Genomic DNA, 19,800 nt, shown 5'->3' on the forward strand with positions numbered 1-19,800 from the left:
AACTTACAGGGATTGCATTCCCAAGCAGGTTGTGTCACGGCAACAGATTGCTTGCTGAGGATGGGAGAGTAACTGCAGGAAGCTATTCACCAGCTTGGCTCCTGAATGCATTTACAGAGATTCTTTATTTTTTGTCACTTTGATTTCCCTTCTGGCTCCCCTGCAAGAAAGCTGCCATGAGATATACCAGATTTTTTCATGTATAAGACTATCTTTCCCCCCAATTCTTTCAAGTTTAAAATTGGGGGTCGTCTTATACATGGATAGTGCATATGGGGGATATCTTTATTTGGAGTCCCAAAAAATAGGGGTCATGTTATACATGGAAAAATACGGTACCTATTGCCAAAGACTGGAATTATTGGGGTTTATGCCCTGGCTACCTCCATTAAAAGGGGCATGGACAAAGTCACTGCCACCACTGAACACCTGGGAAGAAGAGTATCTGGTTCCTGCCATGTTCTGTGGGGAGTTTTCTGGTATCTTCAGCAGCTTCCTAATCTCTGCTGACAAAATGCCCCTCTCCCACCTCGACCTCTGCAGGCGACCTCTGCAGTCCAGAGGCAAGCTGTCCAAGAGCCCATCTGTGCTGAGACCAAGCTTGTGAATACCTTGAAATGCAATCAGTACCCCCCTCCAAATCTTGTTTGTAGCAGCAAGAATATTAGACCTTCACCATCCCTTTGATATGCAGCCTTGACTCTCCTCAGTTAATTTATGTGATTTTTACTACTTAGTATGGAGGAAATTCTCTCTCGATTCATCTGGTTGAAATGTACAAAGGATGAGGGCAGGGCTATGCCATCCAAATGCCTTGTTAAGTCCCAAAGAGACCAAAATTATGCGTTTAAAATTAATTATTCAAATCCGCACGGCGTGTACACATTTTCCCATTCTGCATGAAGTCATTTAGTTAATTTTGATCCTACAGGCTGTGCTGACCAGCACCGGGGGTAGGGAAAGAAAGGTCATTAGGGATGTGTAGGCCAGAGAACATAACAGGAGGCCCTGAGGAAAGGGCAGCTAGACATGGCGGAACCATGCGTGCTTAGACAAAGCATCACTCCCTCAATACTAGAGACATTCACAGACACAGCCTGCACTTTTTCCAATCTATTTCAGGGTCTGACCTCATGCCATGGTGGTACACAGAGACATTGCTTACCAGTACCCAATACTCACCCTCCCCTGCTTTCTGTTCCAGGCCTTCCCCCAACCCCTTCCTTCCTCAGCTGCCTCTTGCCTTAGAGTCCTCCAACCCCTTCTTGCCTTCAAGTTTCCCCTGCACTTGGGCATGTTACCCATGAGACTTTATCTGCTCTGCTGCTGGTTATTTTCTAGATTTTCTTGAAGAGGAGGAAGAAGGAGCCGACAGTCCTGAGCCCACCGACCCACTCCCTGAGGACAAGGACAAGAGCCCGGGTGTTCTGGATCCAAATGTGTTCACAGGGCTTCAGAGGAAAGAGAGGCCCCTTGTCACAAAGGATTATGGGAATGATGTGGACTACTATGCCTTCAACCAGAAGCAAAAGAGGTTTAATGAAGAGGGGACCCTGACTGGGCAGCCTGTTTCCACAGGTACAAACACTGGACCGAGCCAGAGTCCTGTGACTCCGTCAAAGGCACCCCAGGCCTACGAGAAGGCAGCCCCTCTTGGGGAGCAGGTGGTTCTCTATGGCCGGTCCCTCAGCTGGGCGCAGAATGAGGAGGACGAAGAGGCCGGAAGGAAGGAGGGCGAGCTGAGGCTGCTGTTGCCACCTAAGCGAGGCAGCTCCCTCGGCCTCCAGCCTCGCCTCTCTGTGCCTTTCTTTGCTGGGAAGGCCAAACAGCAGAGCCCGAAGGAGGAGGGGCAGCCCAAGAAAGAGACCAAGAAGCCCCCAGACAAGGTGTACGTGACGCGGCTGCAGCCCAGCAAGAAGAAGGCCCCGTCCCAAAAGGAGGCTTTCCCCGGAGTCTTTCTCTACCCCAAACTGCCCAGGAAGGTGCACTTGAACTCCAGGCTCCCTCAGCGGCGGCCTGCTCCCTCCAGCAAGCTGCACGCCATCCCTGGCCATAGGACCCCCTGGCTCACTGGCAATGCCTCCAAAGAAACAGACCCTTCTAAAAAGAAAAGCCAGCGGGCCAGCAGGAAATGGGAGCAGCTGTATGACCAAGAGGCCCCCAAGGCCCGAAGGAAGCAGAGGGTGCGGCCTAGTGCCTTGAGCCTGCCCGCAGAAGGGCTCTTCAGCCAAGAAACCTTTGAGGTCACCACTGCGGCGAGGACCACCCTGGATTACAATTCCTCTGAGGTGGTGCTGCCTGAAGGCGTGCGAGTGACGTCCTTCCTGCGGATGTCTGAGATGACAGAGTCCCAGCAGGAGGAGGGCCCAGAGAAGGCCCTGGGGGAGGAGGCTGAGGAAGAGCTGTCCGATTACAGCTACGAGAACTCTGAGCTGCAGCAGAGCTGGCTGGAGGACTCCATCAACTGGCAGAGGACATTCAGCGTCAGCCCCGTGGATTTTGAGCTGCTGCGCTCGGACTGGAACGACCTCCGGTGCAACGTCTCGGGAAACCTGCAGCTGAGCGAGAGCGAGGTGGTGGACGTGGTGGCTCAGTATATGGAGAAGCTCAACGAGAAGAATGGCGGGTAGGAAGAGAGAAGTGGGGTGTGGGGGGGAACAGTGTCTATACAATAGGCAGGGGCTGAAATGAGGACCCCATGCCCAGCTCTTCCACTCAGGTGACATACAGACTGTAAAAGAGCTTACCTTTTGGGAAGATGTTACATTCACTTAGGACAGCTGGAAGCTCTCCTCTGATCAGTGGGCAAGGGGGTAAATCAGCAGATATAACTGAATTGAATCTGCCATGGTAACTGAGGCCTAACACTACCCCTGGGAAACGGAGGGGCAGATGAACTCTTGGGGTAATTGTGACAAAACAGATAACGTTTGCACAGAAGGACTCTGAGAAATCAGGCTTCTACTTAGTCTTTCTGCTTGCTGTAAAGCAGAAATCGGCCACTAGTTCGATCCAGCCAGAACTACTGCTTCTGAACTACCAACAGATTCTCCCACTTCTCACAAACCTATGCCCTTGTTCCTCCTACCTCTGTTAAGTTGTGAGGCACACATACACCCTGCTGCTTGATTGAAGGCCTGCCCATTTATGGAAATGCCTAAAGAATCCCACTGTGAGAGAGCTGTGGAACTCCTGCTTTCATAGACCCTGTTTCTGCTGATTAGGCCTGTTTGGAGCAGGGCTAGCCTACACAATAAGATTATTGTCCCTGTATTCCCTATAGCTGCTAGGGGAGCATTCTGTGTGCATCGGGGTCTCTCCTAATCTGCCCCTACAGATCCTAAAACAAGGAGAGGCATTTCTGGAGTGGGGAAGGGCCCCAGTGAGAGCCACAGTCAAGACTAGACAGCTGGCGTGCGCATAACCTGACCAGGGCCATATCACCACACCGTACATTCAAACCACATGGCTTTTCCCAAAGAATCCTGGGAACTGTAGTTTGCTAAGGGTAGCTCTGTGAGGCCCAGAGTGGCTGGGGAAACCCAGGCAGATGGGTGGGGTATAAAGAATAAAATTATTGTTGTTGTATGGTGGATCCCATATACTTTAAATGTATGGTCTGAATGTGATCCTGGTGCAAGGTAGCTTCTTACGATGAGGGTATTTGGTCTAGGCCGGGACTGCGTCAGCTTTCCATTCTCCCACTCACAGCATCTACACCCTCTTGAGGATCATCAATGTGGAGAAGAGGCGAGACACGGCCCGGGGCAACCGTTACCTGATGGAGCTGGAGCTGATGGAGAGAGGCCAGAGGACTGTGCGGCTCTCAGAGTACATCTATGTCCTGCTGCACCAGGGAAAATCAGAGGACAGCACTGAAGTGAACCCCGAGGGGCCTGCGACAGTGTCCACTGAATCTCAGCCATCACCTAGTGCCTGGAGCCTGCTCTATGGGAAGCCCATCCTGTGCCGACCTTTGCGGCTTAGCTGGAGGCACAATGTTATGGTGCATTTTGTGGTGCCAGGTAAGGGACTGTCCGCTGCATCCCATAAACGAATGGCTGTTTTTTTAGGGACTAGTGGAATGAAGGGCGGCGCCGGGTATGTGTGCGGCAAAACAAGACTGACAACCACCGACAGTGGCTTTTTAAAAAAAGTGTGCTGAAAGTGGTTTGAGAGATGCCTTCTTTCCCCTGCTGTATACATATATTCCTTTTGTTTTACCGTCCCCCCTGCTCAGACATGTTTTGCAGTTTCTTTATAACAATGCAGCCGCCTGCAAAACTTGTTTTACCAGAGGGGAAATTGGGTTGAGTCTGCATATCGCAGGCAGGATCCTTCATTCATTCTGCCTTCATTTCTCAGGGCAGGGGGTAAGGGCATGACTTTAGACCAAGAAAGGTTTGCTTGGGACCTTGGCCCAATTCATGGGTTACTCAAGGGACAGCGTTGCTGCCTCTCCACTGTTGTTCCCTGGGGCACTCGGGTGACAGATGAAATGAGAAGATGGTTTTTTTGTGTGTGTTTTTTTTTACAATATATCTGAGCTGCCATTCATCTTGTTGATTCTGTGTACCATACACATTTCGTACAAAATATAACAAAAACAACTTCCTTTATGACAGTGGACAAATGGACAGGCTATAAGACTATAGAAACTAAAAGCAGGGTGAGGCAATGTAACCCTTTAGAATCCCTTGATAAATAAAAACATCTTAACCTGACACCACAAAGACTGTATTATCAGCACCAGGTGTACCTCTTTGGGGAAATCACATGGGAAATATCTTTATCCATACCCCAGTTGGGAAACTAGTTCAGGAACTGAACTTCCCATAAGATCCCTCCCTCCCACAAGATTTCCTTATTTTGTAAATTATAAGACTACTACAGAATACAGATGTGAGGCAATCTGGCTTTCCCCCAACAAAAAGGCAGTGAGGAGGCCATGGTGTTTCACTTACTTATAGTCAGACAGCTCTGTGTACCATGTCCCCCCCCCCAAAAAAAAACAACAACAACAAGCCAAGTCCTGTACCGCTGGGGGGAAAGATAAAACCTGTGGCAAATTAATTAAAATTTGTGTCTGTTTACACATACAAAAACCATATTCTGTGATGAGAATGTGGATGTGCCAAATATATGCCATGATCTGGAGTTAAGGGTGAGCAGCGAGGTGGCTAAGTTTGCGAGTAATACCCAATGTTTCAGGATGCTAAAGACAAAAAGGAATTGCAAAGAGCTCCTAGAGATGCTCTCCAAACTAGGGGGATGGGCATTAACCTGACAAATTCTGTTCAGTGTAAGTGTTGGGAGGATATCCTCATGCTGGAGGATAAAGCTGTCAAGGCTATCGTGATGGATGTATACTACATCCGAGTCCAGGATCAGAGACAGCATGTCTCTGAGAACCATTTGCTGGGGAACAGCTGTGGGAGAATGCTAATGTACTCAGGTCTTGCTTGTGGACTTTGCAGAGGCATCTGGTTAGCCCCTGTGGGAAACAGCAGGTTGCTGGACTGGCTGGGCCTTTGGTCTGACCCAGCAGGGCTGCTCTTAACTATATATTTGTATTCACTCACTGTGTAATTATTCCCTTCTTCTGCTCGCCGAATGCTGAATTGCCACAGGCTGAATGCCACTGAAGTCTTGGCTATGCTTGAAACACATGCTGAGAGTGTTATTCTCTTGCCACTGCTGATATGTGTCCACATAGATCATACGAGTCTTTTGTCATGGAGATGCTCCCCCATCAACATGGACTGAGCGTGCTTACAAATGCTAACGGCCTGTTTTCATAACTTGCACAGTTAAAAACCAAGCACGCTGGGTACAGCAGTTCATCTCAGACATGTCTAACCTATACTTGAACACCAAGGATGCCAACTTCAACGTTATCCTGGTAGACTTTGATAGTGACGACATGGATGTGGAGAAGGCCCTTCAGGAAGCTCACCTGCCCAGGTAATGCAAGGATACAGTGGGTACAGTTGGCCACTAGGTAGATAAATAAAGCCATTTAAATTATCTACAGCTTTATTTCCTCTCCAGACTTTTCAGTATTGTGCATGACTAGCCTGCTTTTTAGCTGTCTGTAAACATGAGGCTTGAAGAGCAAATGGCAATAGCAGAAATGCCCTAGATCATGTGTGTATGGAAAGGGGGCAACGATAGGACCATGCCTGCTGAAATCAGATGCCCTATTAAGCATGTTGTGTCTGTGTGCACACTGCCCTTGCTACATCCATTTCTCCATTCAGTCTGTGTTATGATGATGTCTTTGCTTTATGAGTCGTGACCAAATACCAACCTGATGACTTAATCTGCAAATAATATCCTTATGGCTTCAAGTTTCAATCAGTTTAATTGGTAGATTAAGACTGCAACTCTTAGCATACTAGAGAGTGCACCCCACTGAAAAGAATGGCATTACTTCTGAATTGGCATACATAGCTTTGCACTGTAATGGACTTTAAACTTTGCATTTTAAACAAGATCCTTTGCATGTTTGCTTGTAAGTAATCCCTCTGAATTTCATGGTACTTTTTCCCAATTAGGTGTGCAACCATAGTTGCTTAATCAGTGACAGACCACTTTAACTAGTGGGCCTCAAAGTTAAAGGACAGTTATTCATTTGCTGAGCCTCTTTTCATTCAAGCATGTTACTAATAAAGAACAAGAAAACATTGATGTTCCCTTCTAAAAAGAAGGAATAATCTATTTTCCCCCATTAAATTGCAAAGTATTGCAACCCTTTCAACAGCTCTAAAATGTATCCATGTTGAGGCTAGGGTAGTAGGCAAATTTATTTAAATATACTTAATTCAGTTGAGTTAAAGGTATAACATTTAATCAACTAAAAATATGTAACTGTCTCTAGCCTGCCTTTATTGTAGTTTGGTGTTTTCCTTCAGTTGGTGGGACTCATATCTGTTTCCACCTTTCTGGTATTTGGAAGTCCCTGGTTACAAAAGATGCAAAAACAACCCCACAACTTTGGGCTTACACACACAAAGAGAGAGACAGAGAGACACACACAGAGAGAGAATCTCTGCACCTATTTCACTGGTGTGCATCTTCTTCACAGATACCAATACTTGAAGCGCACAGGAAACTTTGAGCGCTCAGCAGGACTGCAGGCCGGGGTGGACGCCATAGAGGTGAGGACCGAGGGCAAAGGGGATAGCTGTTCCCAAGACTGCTTCGTACCTGATTGTCATGGCTTGTCTGTGCCACTCTTTGATCCCTCAGGATGGCAGCAGTATTGTGTTCCTGTGCGACCTGCACATCCACTTCCCCCTCAACATTCTCGACAGCATCCGGAAGCACTGCGTGGAGGGAAAGCTGGCTTATGCGCCCATTGTCATGCGGCTGGGCTGCGGGAGCTCTCCGCGAGAGCCCAATGGTAAGTGAAACACGTCTGGCTGCTGAGGAGGAGGCCGGACTGACTGACTGTCTGAATGAATGAGGCTGCTTACGTGAGAGGCAGCATGGCTACATTCCTCACAGCCAGCTTAGTGTTGGGCAGCAAAAGTTAGTTAAATAGCCAAACTGCTGGCACTATAATTGTGCCCTTGTTCCCATCTAGCCCTCTTACAGGATGCCTACAGACACAACACAGATCACTGAGATCACCTGGAGGAGTGCTGTTAATTGTCCCCCAATTGGCCTCAACTAGACGTTGGGCATTTAGTGTCACCCGTCCAATGCTGTGGAGCCCTCCTCCAGCACAGATCTGGCAAGCCACCTTCACTTTTAATTTTCTTGGAAGTCTCCTGAAGAATTTTTATGCCAACAGGCCTAAGCAGCTGCTTAAAACTTTCTTGTGTAGCCAGTTGTTTTAATGATTGTTCTGCACTGCTTTCGGTGTTTTGTTTTTTAAATATTAGAACATGTTTTTATATTGCTGTGCACCACCCTGTGTGAGGGCGGGATGTACGTTTAAATAAATAGAATGTACGTTTAAATAAATAGAAATAAATAAAAACGTCTTATCTGAAACCCTCCTTAAAACTTCACTCTCATTGCTCTTAAGCAAGAGCAAAAATAACATGCAGGTTGACAGCTGCTCTGTAGGCTTCAGCTCAAACCTCTTGTGGCTCCATCAGGGAAGTTTTGTATCCCCTTTGCAACCCAGCAGAGAAAAGCCAGACCATTTGCCTAAGGGGTGCACCACAAGTTCAGAAAAGAACCCAGGAGTCTTGGGCTCTGACTCTACTGCTGGGAAACCTAACTTGGCTGCTCTTCTCTAAATGGTTTTGACAAGAAAAGCCCTGAATAGTCACGCTGCCAAGTGAGACTGTGGAGAGAGATTCAGCATGTGTGTGGATGTTTTAGCAGTAGAAAGCAGCAGGGAAGAGAGTGTGTGTGCGTGTGTGTGTGCGTTAGAGAGAAAGCATACACCAAAGTTATGATTTTTAATACCTGGTGTTATTAAATTATTTATTATTGTGTCAGCGGGTCCATATATTTTATCTGAAATCTTCAGGCTATCTGGACTTCGTGCAGTAGGCATTCCTTTTTTGCCAAATACTTGTCACTTGAAATCTGTTTCATATTGTTGAAAATCTGGGGCAGAAAACAGATTGGGCAGCAGAGTGAATACGCTTGCCTTCTCCCAGGGCTCTGACTTTGTTAAGAACTGCTGCCAGTCAGCACGGACAAGGTTGTCTGGGTCAAGTGAAGCTGGGCAGGTACTGGAACAATGTGTGGAGGCACTAATGGGTTGGATGAGGGACAGTAAATGGAAGCTAAACCATGGTGAGATTGAGCTGCTATGGATTGGTGGTTCCTGGGACCAGGAAATAGGAATGCGTGTTCTGTACAAGGGTGCACTGCATCACAGGGACAGGTGCATACTCTGGGGGGGGGGGACTCCTGGATTTTATTTTACCTGGACAGGAATAACCCAGCTGCAGTAATCCAGGTACTAGTAAGCTCCTGCAATCAGCTCTATGTGAAACTGCCCTTGAGGATGGTCTGGAAACTGCATTTGGGGCAAAATAACAGCAGTCAGAGTGTTAATGGATATGTCTGCACAAGACCATATAACACTGGTTCTCAAGGACCTGCGCTGGCTGACTGCATGTCCCTGGGCCCTATTTAAAGTTTTAGTTGTAAGTCCTAAATGGCTCAGGACCTGGAGATCTGAAGGAACGCTTGGGGCTGGCTGTGGAAGGTTCTTCTGCAGCCCCTCTTTAACTAGAATCAGGCGATCTGGGACTTGCCAGAGGACCTTCTTGGCAATTCACATACAAGTGGTGGAATCATCTCCCCACTGAGCATGTTGGGGTGGGGGCAACATGGCCCTGTTTATAACAATAGATAGATCAATGATTTTTTTCACTATATTTTCCTTTTTTGTTTTAATTGATGCTTGTATTTTAAATTGTTGTACCTTGCCCTGAAATCACTACTGAAGGGGGGGCACAATATAATTTCTATAAACAATGAATAAAGAAGAATAGAAACAAGTTCTGGTTTTACAGAAGTTCATCTAATTTAAGTTATCTCTATACCTGTTTTGAATCCACATGAGATAATATTTGCTGCCAGCAGAGGACAGAGTGGCTTCTTTGGGTAGCAAAATGAATGGGAGACCAGAACTGTCTAGGCTCTCAAGCATAGCCTTGCTTCCATATCAAGATCCCGGCAACATTCTTGGTTCATTTTTCTCAGGCTACTGGGAGGTGAATGGCTTTGGCCTCTTTGGGATCTACAAATCTGACTTTGACCGTATTGGTGGGATGAACACAGAAGAGTTCCGGGACCGCTGGGGTGGAGAGGACTGGGAGCTGTTGGACAGGTGAGATTTCTGGGATGGCCCAGAGCCCCCAAATCCCCCCAGTGCTGAGTAAAGACCTGGTGCAGGACAAGGCAGGTTTACTGACTCTGGGTAGATAGATGGCAACATTTGGTGTAGAGATGAGGATCTTGAGGTCTACTGCACTTTGCAGAGGCATCTGTCACAAGTCAATGATGTCATATGTGCAGGCCTCAACATATGTAGCATGGTTCAAGATCCCTGTTGCCATACCTGAGCAGGGTGGGCATAATCAGCACCACGCAGACAAATTTAGTGCCCTAAAATACTATTATGTTTATATTAAGGAAGAAGGTGATATTCTCTAGCATTCTAGCCTCTCCCCCCACTTTTGTTCTTTCCTCTCTCTCTTTTTTGAAGGACAACAAAATTAACCCTTTCCTTCCCCAACAGCAATGTTCTAACCTTTTTTAATGAAATTCTTTGGAGGTTGTGTTTTCTGCTGCTGCACACACCTACCTACATTTTTAATTGAGAAGGGGCAAACTGCAGCACAGCCTCTCTCCCACCTCTCAACGCAAAGCTGTACCGCCCCTCCATCTATTGGATGTTGTTCAATTGACTTTGAAAAGGGCCTGGGGCTTTCATGCCAAATCTGAAATGTGATTGGAGCCTCTGCTGTGACTTTGCAGAAATGCCCCGAGGCTGTTGGTCTACTTGAAGATTTTTTCATTTCAAGATGTGCCACCAATTCCCAGTTCCTTGTTGTAGTGTTCAGAAGGCCGGGATGCTGCATTCACCCTTGATTTTAACCTCTGCTTAACAAAGGGGAAGCCATTCACCCCAAGGTTTGCACAGGAAACCTGCAAGGTCTCCCTGTCCCTGACGTACACTGGGAGAAGTGAAACCCTTTCCCCTTAGTTGTTAGATGAGTGATATATATATATTCTTCAAAGAATAATGAAAGAGCCAAAACTGGGATTTCCTCATTTATTTCTTAATTTATAAGCTTCCTTTCAACCAATCTGGTAGAGCTATCAAATTATCAAAATGTCTTTAGAAATTTAACCATGTAGAGTAAATTGATTTTAAAACTTGCATGCCAACATTGCAGGGTCACATAACTCAACTGAAGGCCCTTCGATTGCTGCAGTCTTAGAACACCCTCCTAATTTTCCTTGGGGTGCTGCCAGCACACAGCAGAGGCAGGGGCCTTTGCCCCCACCAGTGAATTTTGGCCCCTTCTGCTCTGCCACCGAGAGAGTCATAAAAGAAAAAGCATTGTTTATCTGTCCTGCAGAACTCGTTCCAGTGAACTGTATACTTGTCCTGTGGTAGTCTCCCCCTGGCACTAGGGAGTGTCAGAAAAGCAAAAAGCAACACTTTCAAGGCTTGTTTGTATGACTATGTCCTTCATGAGTGCCTCAGCCTGGAAACATGGTGAGGGAGGTGCCACCATGCCATAGTTGCAGTTTTGGATTTGGCCATCCACAGTGATTCTTGATAGCCTTTGGATTAATATGGACCAGCACATTAACTTTCATGTCACTGTGAGATCTGTCATTGTGAGGGTACTTTTGAGATCTGGTGCAGACGGCACTACAAGTGGCTGGCTCCCCACAAACTTACCACTCACATGAGTGGTCTGCTCATGTAATCATGATGCCAGAAGAGATCACTTTTTTTCTTCCGTGACCAGAAAAAACTGCAGGTTCCCAATTTTTGTATTCACAAAACAGCCATGATATTGTGTGTTTGCTCTTCTAACATTATGCTGCTTATGAATATGGACCATTTACTGAGCATTTATTTTCAAGGAGTAACAGGCAGAAATACCAGTTCTATCCTCTCCTATGTCAGCATGTTTGACACCCGAAAAGGTCGCCATCTGGAAGCAGTCAGATCCTAGCAATGAAGGATGAAGAAGACAAGAGTTACTTGTCAATCTGAGGCCTTTATTTTTGCAGTCAGTGGCCAAAGCAATTTATATATACTCACAATAATAAACAGAATATAAATAAAATATGCAACTAACAACAAATCCCTGCATGCATATCCTTAGGCACTAAGTGTTTGCCCACATCAAAAGATCTTACTTTACCCTTTGGAAGTTCAAGCTTTGGCAAAGCTTAAGAGAGAAATTTTAGAAATCTGGATTAGCTGATGAGAATCTCTCCCTAAATGCCATGCAGCCCAGCAGGTTTGTTCAGGTTTGCTGTATGGGTTTACTCAGGAGTAAGTCACAGGGAGATGAATAAGACTTCTTTGAGTAAGGGTGTTACAGCTTTGGTTTGCAAATGACACACTGAACATGCTCTCAAATTTATATGCTAAAGAGGTGTGAAGGGGGTATAGTTTAGGAGGCAGTCTCTAAAAGCTGTTTCCACGCATGACATTTAAAAGTAGTTTGTTCTTCAGTTACCACACAATGATAACTTTAAAATCTCCATTGGCAAAATGTACATTCCGTTTCTTTCCCACATTATACCCTGTGTTAGCAAGGGTGAGAGAGTCTCAGCATGTGTTTTAGTGGCATAGTTGAAAGTGGTTTAAGTCCTTAACAGATGTTTAGTTGGAGGACTAAATGACCTTTCTGTCTCTTGATTTCCTTCTGTTTGGCTTGCTCACAGGGTGCTTCAGAGTGGGCTGGAGGTGGAACGTTTGCGACTCAGGAACTTTTACCATTACTACCATTCCAAACGTGGCATGTGGAATTCACGCAGCAAGAAGACACCCAAAGACTAAACACCAGCCCTGCCCTCAGCTGATCCCCACTCCTGGTCCTCTTCGGGAGGCAAAGAGGAAGCAGCAGCTGCCATCTTGGCTTTGCTACCTGTGACTCGGCACACCTTCCACACCGCTGCAGGTGCCCTTCTGGATGCAGCATCAGTCAGAGGCCCTGCGCAAGGGCTCTTGGGAGTCGAGGGTTTCTACTGAACTATTTAAAGCAAACCATGTTTACTTTGGGATTTTTTTGTGACTTTTCTTAAGGGATCTAATTTCTTAGTCAGAAATTGCATTTATTAACTCAGTAGTACTGAAAGGTCGGGATTCCTGCTGAAAGGGAGAATGGGATGTGCCTTCCAGTATTACTACAGCCAGGAAGGAAGGTGCTGGGACCGCTACACAAAGCTCATGCAGCTGCCAGGGGAGGATCACTCTTGTTACTTGGCTCATAGTTTTGGCACCTGAAAGCAAAGGAAGAAACTTCAGTGTGACAAGTGCTGTTCACTCCTGAGGTGACTGGGCCTCAACACTATATCATGGTCAAAGTTGGGCCCTCAGGAGAGTTAAATGTCCTAAGAGGATTTTTGAGGGAAAGGCTCATGTCAGGTTTGGGGGGGGGGAGTGTTTCAGTCTTTCTAAGTGAATTTTGGGTTTCTGGCCCATCTGCATATTTTCTGGATCTGTCTTAGGTAGAGGCAGCCCCAAATCTAGCCCCCCTGTGATCTTCCTACACGTACCTGCTGCTTCCGTGACTGATGAAGATCATGCTAGGATGGAGATTGGGGGAAAGAGTTTCAAGAGAGAGAGGGCACGATCATGAGAGTGCCCTCCACTACTCTCAGAGCCACTTCAGATGCAATAATCTTGCTAAGGGGTCTGGGGGTATATAGGCACCTTGTGCTTCCTGTTCTTCCACATCTCAGTCTTATCAGAAAGAGAACTTGCACATCTCCCCTGCGCTGGAGGTGCAGAGACTCCCAATGTGAGGACACATTCCAGATAGGAACAGTACAGTTCTCTTTCACACTTCAATGAAAGGGCAAAGGAACAGAAAAGTATTGAGGCCCTTCCACTTTCTTTTCCCATCACAACACATTCGCATCAGAATTGGCTTGCACTCTTCTCATTCTTCCCTTTCATCCTTCATCTGTTGTTTGAATGTACAAGGAAAGTATCGAGTAGCTCTCTGTGCCATCTGAAGTGGCCACAGAGAGAGTAGGTGGGTTTCTGTATAACCATCAGCATTGGAGCTGCCAGGAATTAAGGAGAAATGCTGGGAACCCATGAGTGCTGAGTTGCTCAGTGAGCCTAAGCTTCCAGTTACTGCCCACTCTTCTCCAGTCACCCAACCGAGCTGATGAAAGAAAGCTGGGTACCATCCTCATGCTATGAGATGTGAATACCCACCACTATAAAAACCCTCATTTTGGGGAGGGGATTGGATAGCTAGGAAAATCAGGATGGGCTGAAAGAGTGGACTGGAGGACCATGTTTTCCTCTAATCAACATTACTTCCAGAGGAACCCCCCTCCTTCTCCACACACAGTTGGAGAAGTAGGTGAGGTTTCACTATCCTCAGGTTCATCTTCACAGGCTGCTGTGGTTGGGGTAACAGAAAGGGACGGTGCAGGAATCAAAGGAGGGGAGGGCACAACAATATTTCCAAGCTAATTTCTGTGAAATTATGAGGTAGAAAGCTGTTTTCAGAAAGTTATGTCTGGTTTTGTTTTATTTTTTTATTTTTATTGATATTGTTATTAAAAATAAAGTAAATGTCTTGGTTCTGATTATCTCCCAGGTTTCAGTTTTGGTGCTTTGCAAATGCCATCTGAAAAAAGGTTGATTTCCACTGCAAAGATCCTTCCCCTCCCAGCCATGCAATGGTATAGGAAGAGTATTGTGTTGTGACACTACTGGTGCACTCAACCTTTGCCTCACCTAGACTATCCCCAAGAGGGCCTGACACTGCAATTGATGCTGTGCTGAAAACTTCTCCCACTTTTCCCCAAGCAATCTCTATCATAAATGAGAAAAGAAATTGCATTCTGAAATTATCAAAGTCATCTCCCTGGTGCTCTGCATTCTGCAGCCCCTCCAAGCATGAAAAGCCTATGTCTTCCCAGGCTGGGCTTTGCTGTAACCACAGGAAGCTGGGAGGGTTGTCTACCATGCTCCCAGATTTTAAGTTATTTTTACTTTTAAAGAAATCAGTACACTTTAAAAAAAATGTATTAGGAAGCGCTTCCCTTAGAAACAAAGGGAAGAGCACTTAAAGCCAGGAGCCAGGTTGCCAGTCGCCCCAGCCTCAGGTAACTCCAGGAGGAGGAGACCATGGAGGAAATTTATCCCATGGGCCTTTTCAGATCAGGGAGGCTGCAGGGTGCTAGGGAAATACTTAATAGAAAGAAAAACACACCATATTCGTCTTTGCAAAATTGCAAATGCCTTTTAAGGCACATTGTGAATGAAGCAGAAAAACAGAAGTCTCTTTTTACAAGGGAAGAAATCTAAAGAAACTGGAGGGCATGTTTGAGCAAGCACTACCCAAAACACCTTTACGCTTCAGCCTGGATTTGCCTGCATGGTCACAATGGCATCCGTGAGAACTTCTGCTGGTGCCCTCTCCCTTTGTCATGCTGTGGATGGTGAACTGCCCCCGCCCCACCTGTGGAAATTGCAGTGGGGGGAAAGAAAGCCACTCATGCTGAGTGCCTGGTTGTGTTAAATGGGGGCAAGAGAAAGGCACATTGTACTCATTTCTGTAAGAGAAAAACAACTTTCTGAATTTTAGAAAAGGCATTAAGGATGTGAAAGAAATGCCTTCAAACTGACACTCGCATCCAGATTTCATCAACGCTGCTCTGCCCTGCCACACAGGTTTCACCCTGGCTGGCCACAGCTGGGTGTGGTCACACTGACATGCTTTTGGGCTATATTTAGCTCTAAAGAGAAGGGAAAAAATAGAAGGAAGGCAGGCAGTGCCACTAAGAAAAGGACACGAGAGGCAGGAATTCGGCAGGTGCTAGGAAATTTGTTCATTAAGAAAATGTGACTAAATGCATTTTGGGTTTTTGAGCAAAACACACTTGGGGGTGGGGCAACACTATGAGTCTAACTCTGCCATGATAGAATGTTCCTTTTTGCTAGCTCTGGAGATTCAGCTAAGGCTGTTTGCAATGCAGACTCTTTCAAGCGTCAAATACATGGATACAGAGCTGATGGCAAGTTACTACAGCCTGCTAATCCCTGCAAAGGCATAAGCAGAAGAACAAACTCATGAAAGATGGCACCTCATCTTCTCTGAATAATCGCGTCCCTGATTAGTGCTCCCTTTGCATTTTGTTCCAGGAAAGCCAGGATCTCATTATAGAGGAGCTGACTTCCCTGCATTAATCTTTTCCCATTCTGGCCAGACCTCATAAGGAACGCTGTCTCTGCCACAATAGCCTCACTTAAGGCAAGCCATGAACAAGCAAGCCTGCTGGTGAACAGAACTGATTAACAGCAGGGCAGCTAGAAAAGAACAATTAAAAAAACTTTGGTCCTCTTTTGTAACGTACATGACACCAGCTTAATGTTACAATATTTTTTGCTCCTGGAATAAAAGGATATAAAGCTTATAATTGCTTGAGAAACAACATGTGAATAATTGAATGATAGTGTTTAAATAATGAGTTTGTTATATATTTGATAATAGGTTTTTTTATAATTATATATTATCAGTGTTGTGTTTTGTATCAGAGTATGTGTATATTAAAGAGGGGGGGGAATCTCAGCATTTTTGCTCCTTACCCACAGCTAAGTCATGGTTTTCAGAAGCTGGGTCTCAACCTCATCACCCCTTGGAGAGGATCTGGTTCAGCTTATACTGGTTAAGTTAGCAGGCCTCAAGACTTCCCTCTTGTAATTCATTAGGTCTACAACTATAACAGGAAGAAACTTCCACCTCTCACATATCACCTCAAGGCACCACATTTATGCAGTTTGCATGAATCCATTCTTAGTCTCTGGGCAAGGAGGAGTCATAGAGCCCATGCAGTAAATATCATCTTGATAACTCATCAGTATATACCTAGCCCAGCAAGGTTAGAGCCAAATCTAGAGGCCCCTTACACACTGACCCATGCAACTGCATTATACTGGTGGCCAGCTGTGCATCAGACAAACTGGAGTGGGTGCTTATGCTGCTGGTTCCAGATTTTGCATAGTATTGGGATCAGGCTGTTTCACCCGATACTATTCCTGACTGCAGTGGTACAATTAAGGATCTCAGACCTTCCATATCCACTCCATTGGACTGATAGGTGCCCACAGCTGAGTTGGGCTAAGCTGAAAAGTCAATGAAACCTGTTGGTTCTTGTTATGGATTTGTTCTGTCATTAAAGCTCTATGGGTATGGGCCCAGGGTAGTGGAAGGCATGTCTCATCTCATTTGTTCCTCTGAAGACTCTTAAATAATCAGAAGAAGGCGTGATATGAGAACCCCACCCTCCCAGGCTAGACAAAGACATCAAGGAATAAGGACTTCTTGACAGGAGCATCTTCCCTATGGGAATTCCTTACCTAAAGAGGTCCATCAGACCCACTCACTTGTTATTTTTCATAGGCTGGCATTTTAAAGCTATCACTTTTATTTCTGGTTTTATCTTGGCTGTTTGAATACAGGGATAGTTGCTTATATTGTTTTAATTTAACTATATATTAATTCTTATTTTTGTTGTAAACCTTGGCATGGCTACTAAGTGTGCTCTATATTTTTTACACAAAAGAAACAACAGTAGTAGTTTGTCACCTGGACTTCTCTAGCTGAGCACCTTCCACTGCAGCACAAAAACAGCTCACCATCACCTTGCTTTGCTTACAAAACACAACAGATGGATGACCCAGAAGAAAATGAGGAGAGATGCAAAGAAGATATCAGCACTGCCAATATGTGTTGTCATATACAAAGCATTTCCCCATGCGATCAAGATCAGAGGTGGGGCGGAAGATAGATGGGCATCCACCCCTTGATATTTGGGACACCAAGGATTTCTGATTCCCAACTGTTCAACAATAGCAACACCAACAACAAAAGCTTTCCCTACCTCCTCCTAAATCAGGCTGCTGAGATAGCTTGGGAGCTGGGGACAATCAGTTCTGAAAGGGAAAAGAAATTAGGAATTATTTAATCATGCACATCACAGTAACTGCTACCTACAAATTCCTGGGCTGAAGCAATCCCAAAAGGCAAGGGAGCAGCTAAGCAAGAGATACATATGGAGTTTCTTTCCCACTTATCAACTTGATAAGCTGGAGGCATCAGCATAATGGAAAGTGAACTTTTCCCCTTTTTTTAAAAAAAAAGAAAGGGTATTTGGCTTCTCATTGCTTGTGCTTATTTTCCAAACAAAAATATTAATTGGGTACTGCTTCCAATGTCAGTTAGCAAGTCACTGCTAGCTTGCACAGCCTCAACAGGCAGATAAGGATTCATTTTCTTCCCCCTTCATTGCACAAACACTTCTTCTACGTTCTGCCTCACCCACGAACCCATCACTGCCATGGGTGACTTAGAAAGTGTGAACCCAAAGTCAAAGCATTCCTTTGTTAAAAAGAACAACCTAGTACAGAAATTCACCCTAACATACCCAGTCACACAAAATGTTTCCGTAATACCTTGGACCCTGCACAGTTTCCTGATAATTGAGTTGTCATGATTGTTATATGAATTATGATACTGTTCAAACCCAATTTAACTTGCAGAGTTGGGCCTCACACCTCAGTCGGTGAGATCACTGCCTAACACTTGCAGTGGCACCTTCTGGCAGCATCACATCAGGCAACCATTAAATACCGTAATATTCCCACTAGCGTCTGTCCTCTCTTGTAGTAACACTCTGGTTGTTCTCCCTTAAAAAGGTGCCCTGCTGTTGCATAGCAGGACATGAGGACAACATGAGCAACATAGCTTGCACATCACGGTAAGTCAAACCATGGCTGATGAGGACCACACAAATATGCTTGTTCCCAGAGAGGAGCTCACATCTGCTTTGCACCTTTGAGCTCATGGAAGCATGGCAGCTAAAGCAAGCCTTGGACTTAGTGTGTCATCTGAACCCAAGATTGTGATTAAACTTTCTCCTCCTTAACCACAGAAAAAACCTTGGCTACACATCACAGTTAAAGAGGGAAAAGCTCAGCCACAATCTCCAGTTCAGATAACTGTGCTAAGCCAAGGCTTGTCTTAGCAGCTGTGCTGCACCACCTAAAAGGACTGGGGAGGAGCAAAGCAGGTGTGATCTCCCCAGGAGCCAATACATGCAAACATGGCCACTGAAACAACCCAACCTGAAGGGAGGGACAAGTGAGCTAATGTGGGAATTCTATCATTTATTTCAATAAACGTACCTTTTGGGGCAAAGCAACACAAAAGGTGGCTTACATTACATTAAAAAAATAAAGAATGCTACAAAACTAGACTATTTACATTACAGAGGTACAAAATTATTTCAAACAGGCAAGCCCAAAATAAACAGAAATACATGGACTGGTGGTATCTCCACAGTAAAGCATTTGCTTTGAATGCAGAAGGTCCCTTGTTCAGCCCTGGGGCTGCCAACTTGGTGCTGACCCATGACATTGCCTTGTTCATAGGTGCTTCTCCAGCTGTGGAATGCCCTCGCTAGCGAGGTGCACCTGTCGCCATCATTAATAACTTCTAGGAGGAATTTGAAAATGTTCCGGTTTACCCAGGCATTTGGTGGTTGAAGAATATTGTTCCTGGCAAGCACAAGAACACTGGCTGGAATAGTGCTTTGAACTGTACCTGCTTTTAGAATGCTTTTAACCGTAATTGCTTCCAGAATGGTTTAACTGTTTTGTGTGTGTGTGTGTGTGTGTGTGTGTGTGTGTGTTTTAAGAAATGTGGACCTCTTTGCTGTGCTAGGCTCTTTCAGGAGGTAGGGAAGGATACACCGTAAATTGAATAAATAGCAATAAAATCCCTGATACCTCTAGGTAGGGCAGAGAAGACTCCCGCCCGAAATCCTGGAGAGCTGCTGTCAGTAAGTAAACCAATGATCTGATTCAATATAAGGCACCGTTTCCTGTGCTAAAAAGCCAAATTTAGATATTTGGAGGCCATGGACAACTACACCTTCTCTTTAATTTGCTTTTTGGTTTCCCCACCTCTGTTAAAAACAGTAATACGTAGGGTGTTGCTGAGTTACAGCTTTAATTTTGTTCTTTTCATTTTTGTTGTTTTTAACTGCTGTTTTGGAAGGGCATTAGCCTAGGAATTTTAAAAATCCTTTTCTTTCTGGGGAAGC

The 19,800-nt window shown here is 45.4% G+C and overlaps 1 protein-coding gene and 1 long non-coding RNA gene across 8 annotated transcripts in view; one reads left to right on the forward strand and one right to left on the reverse strand.

The window, feature by feature from the left end:
* B4GALNT4 (beta-1,4-N-acetyl-galactosaminyltransferase 4) overlaps nt 1–14,280 on the forward strand; it is a 154,279-nt gene extending 139,999 nt beyond the window's left edge. For all 4 annotated transcript variants that reach the window (XM_083417512.1, XM_083417513.1, XM_083417514.1 and 1 more), the window contains 7 exons: nt 1,342–2,626; nt 3,712–4,025; nt 5,811–5,964; nt 7,088–7,160; nt 7,252–7,405; nt 9,679–9,805; nt 12,394–14,280. In XM_083417512.1, the coding sequence (XP_083273638.1) occupies nt 1,342–2,626; nt 3,712–4,025; nt 5,811–5,964; nt 7,088–7,160; nt 7,252–7,405; nt 9,679–9,805; nt 12,394–12,508 (2,222 nt within the window). In that variant the 3' untranslated portion in view covers nt 12,509–14,280. The remainder of the gene's footprint in view (nt 1–1,341; nt 2,627–3,711; nt 4,026–5,810; nt 5,965–7,087; nt 7,161–7,251; nt 7,406–9,678; nt 9,806–12,393) is intronic.
* The window catches only part of LOC310666772, a 52,804-nt gene continuing 42,817 nt past the window's right edge, over nt 9,814–19,800 (reverse strand). For 3 of the 4 annotated variants that reach the window (XR_014506025.1, XR_014506026.1, XR_014506027.1), the window contains 2 exons: nt 17,578–17,629; nt 9,814–11,668 (listed from right to left, as the gene is read on the reverse strand). This is a non-coding gene — a long non-coding RNA (uncharacterized lncRNA). The remainder of the gene's footprint in view (nt 11,669–17,577; nt 17,630–19,800) is intronic. The other variant, XR_014506028.1, reaches the window with a different exon arrangement.

The sequence above is a fragment of the Podarcis tiliguerta genome (genome assembly GCF_965153285.1).
Source record: "Podarcis tiliguerta genome assembly, chromosome: 1".
NCBI lineage: Eukaryota > Metazoa > Chordata > Lepidosauria > Squamata > Lacertidae > Podarcis > Podarcis tiliguerta.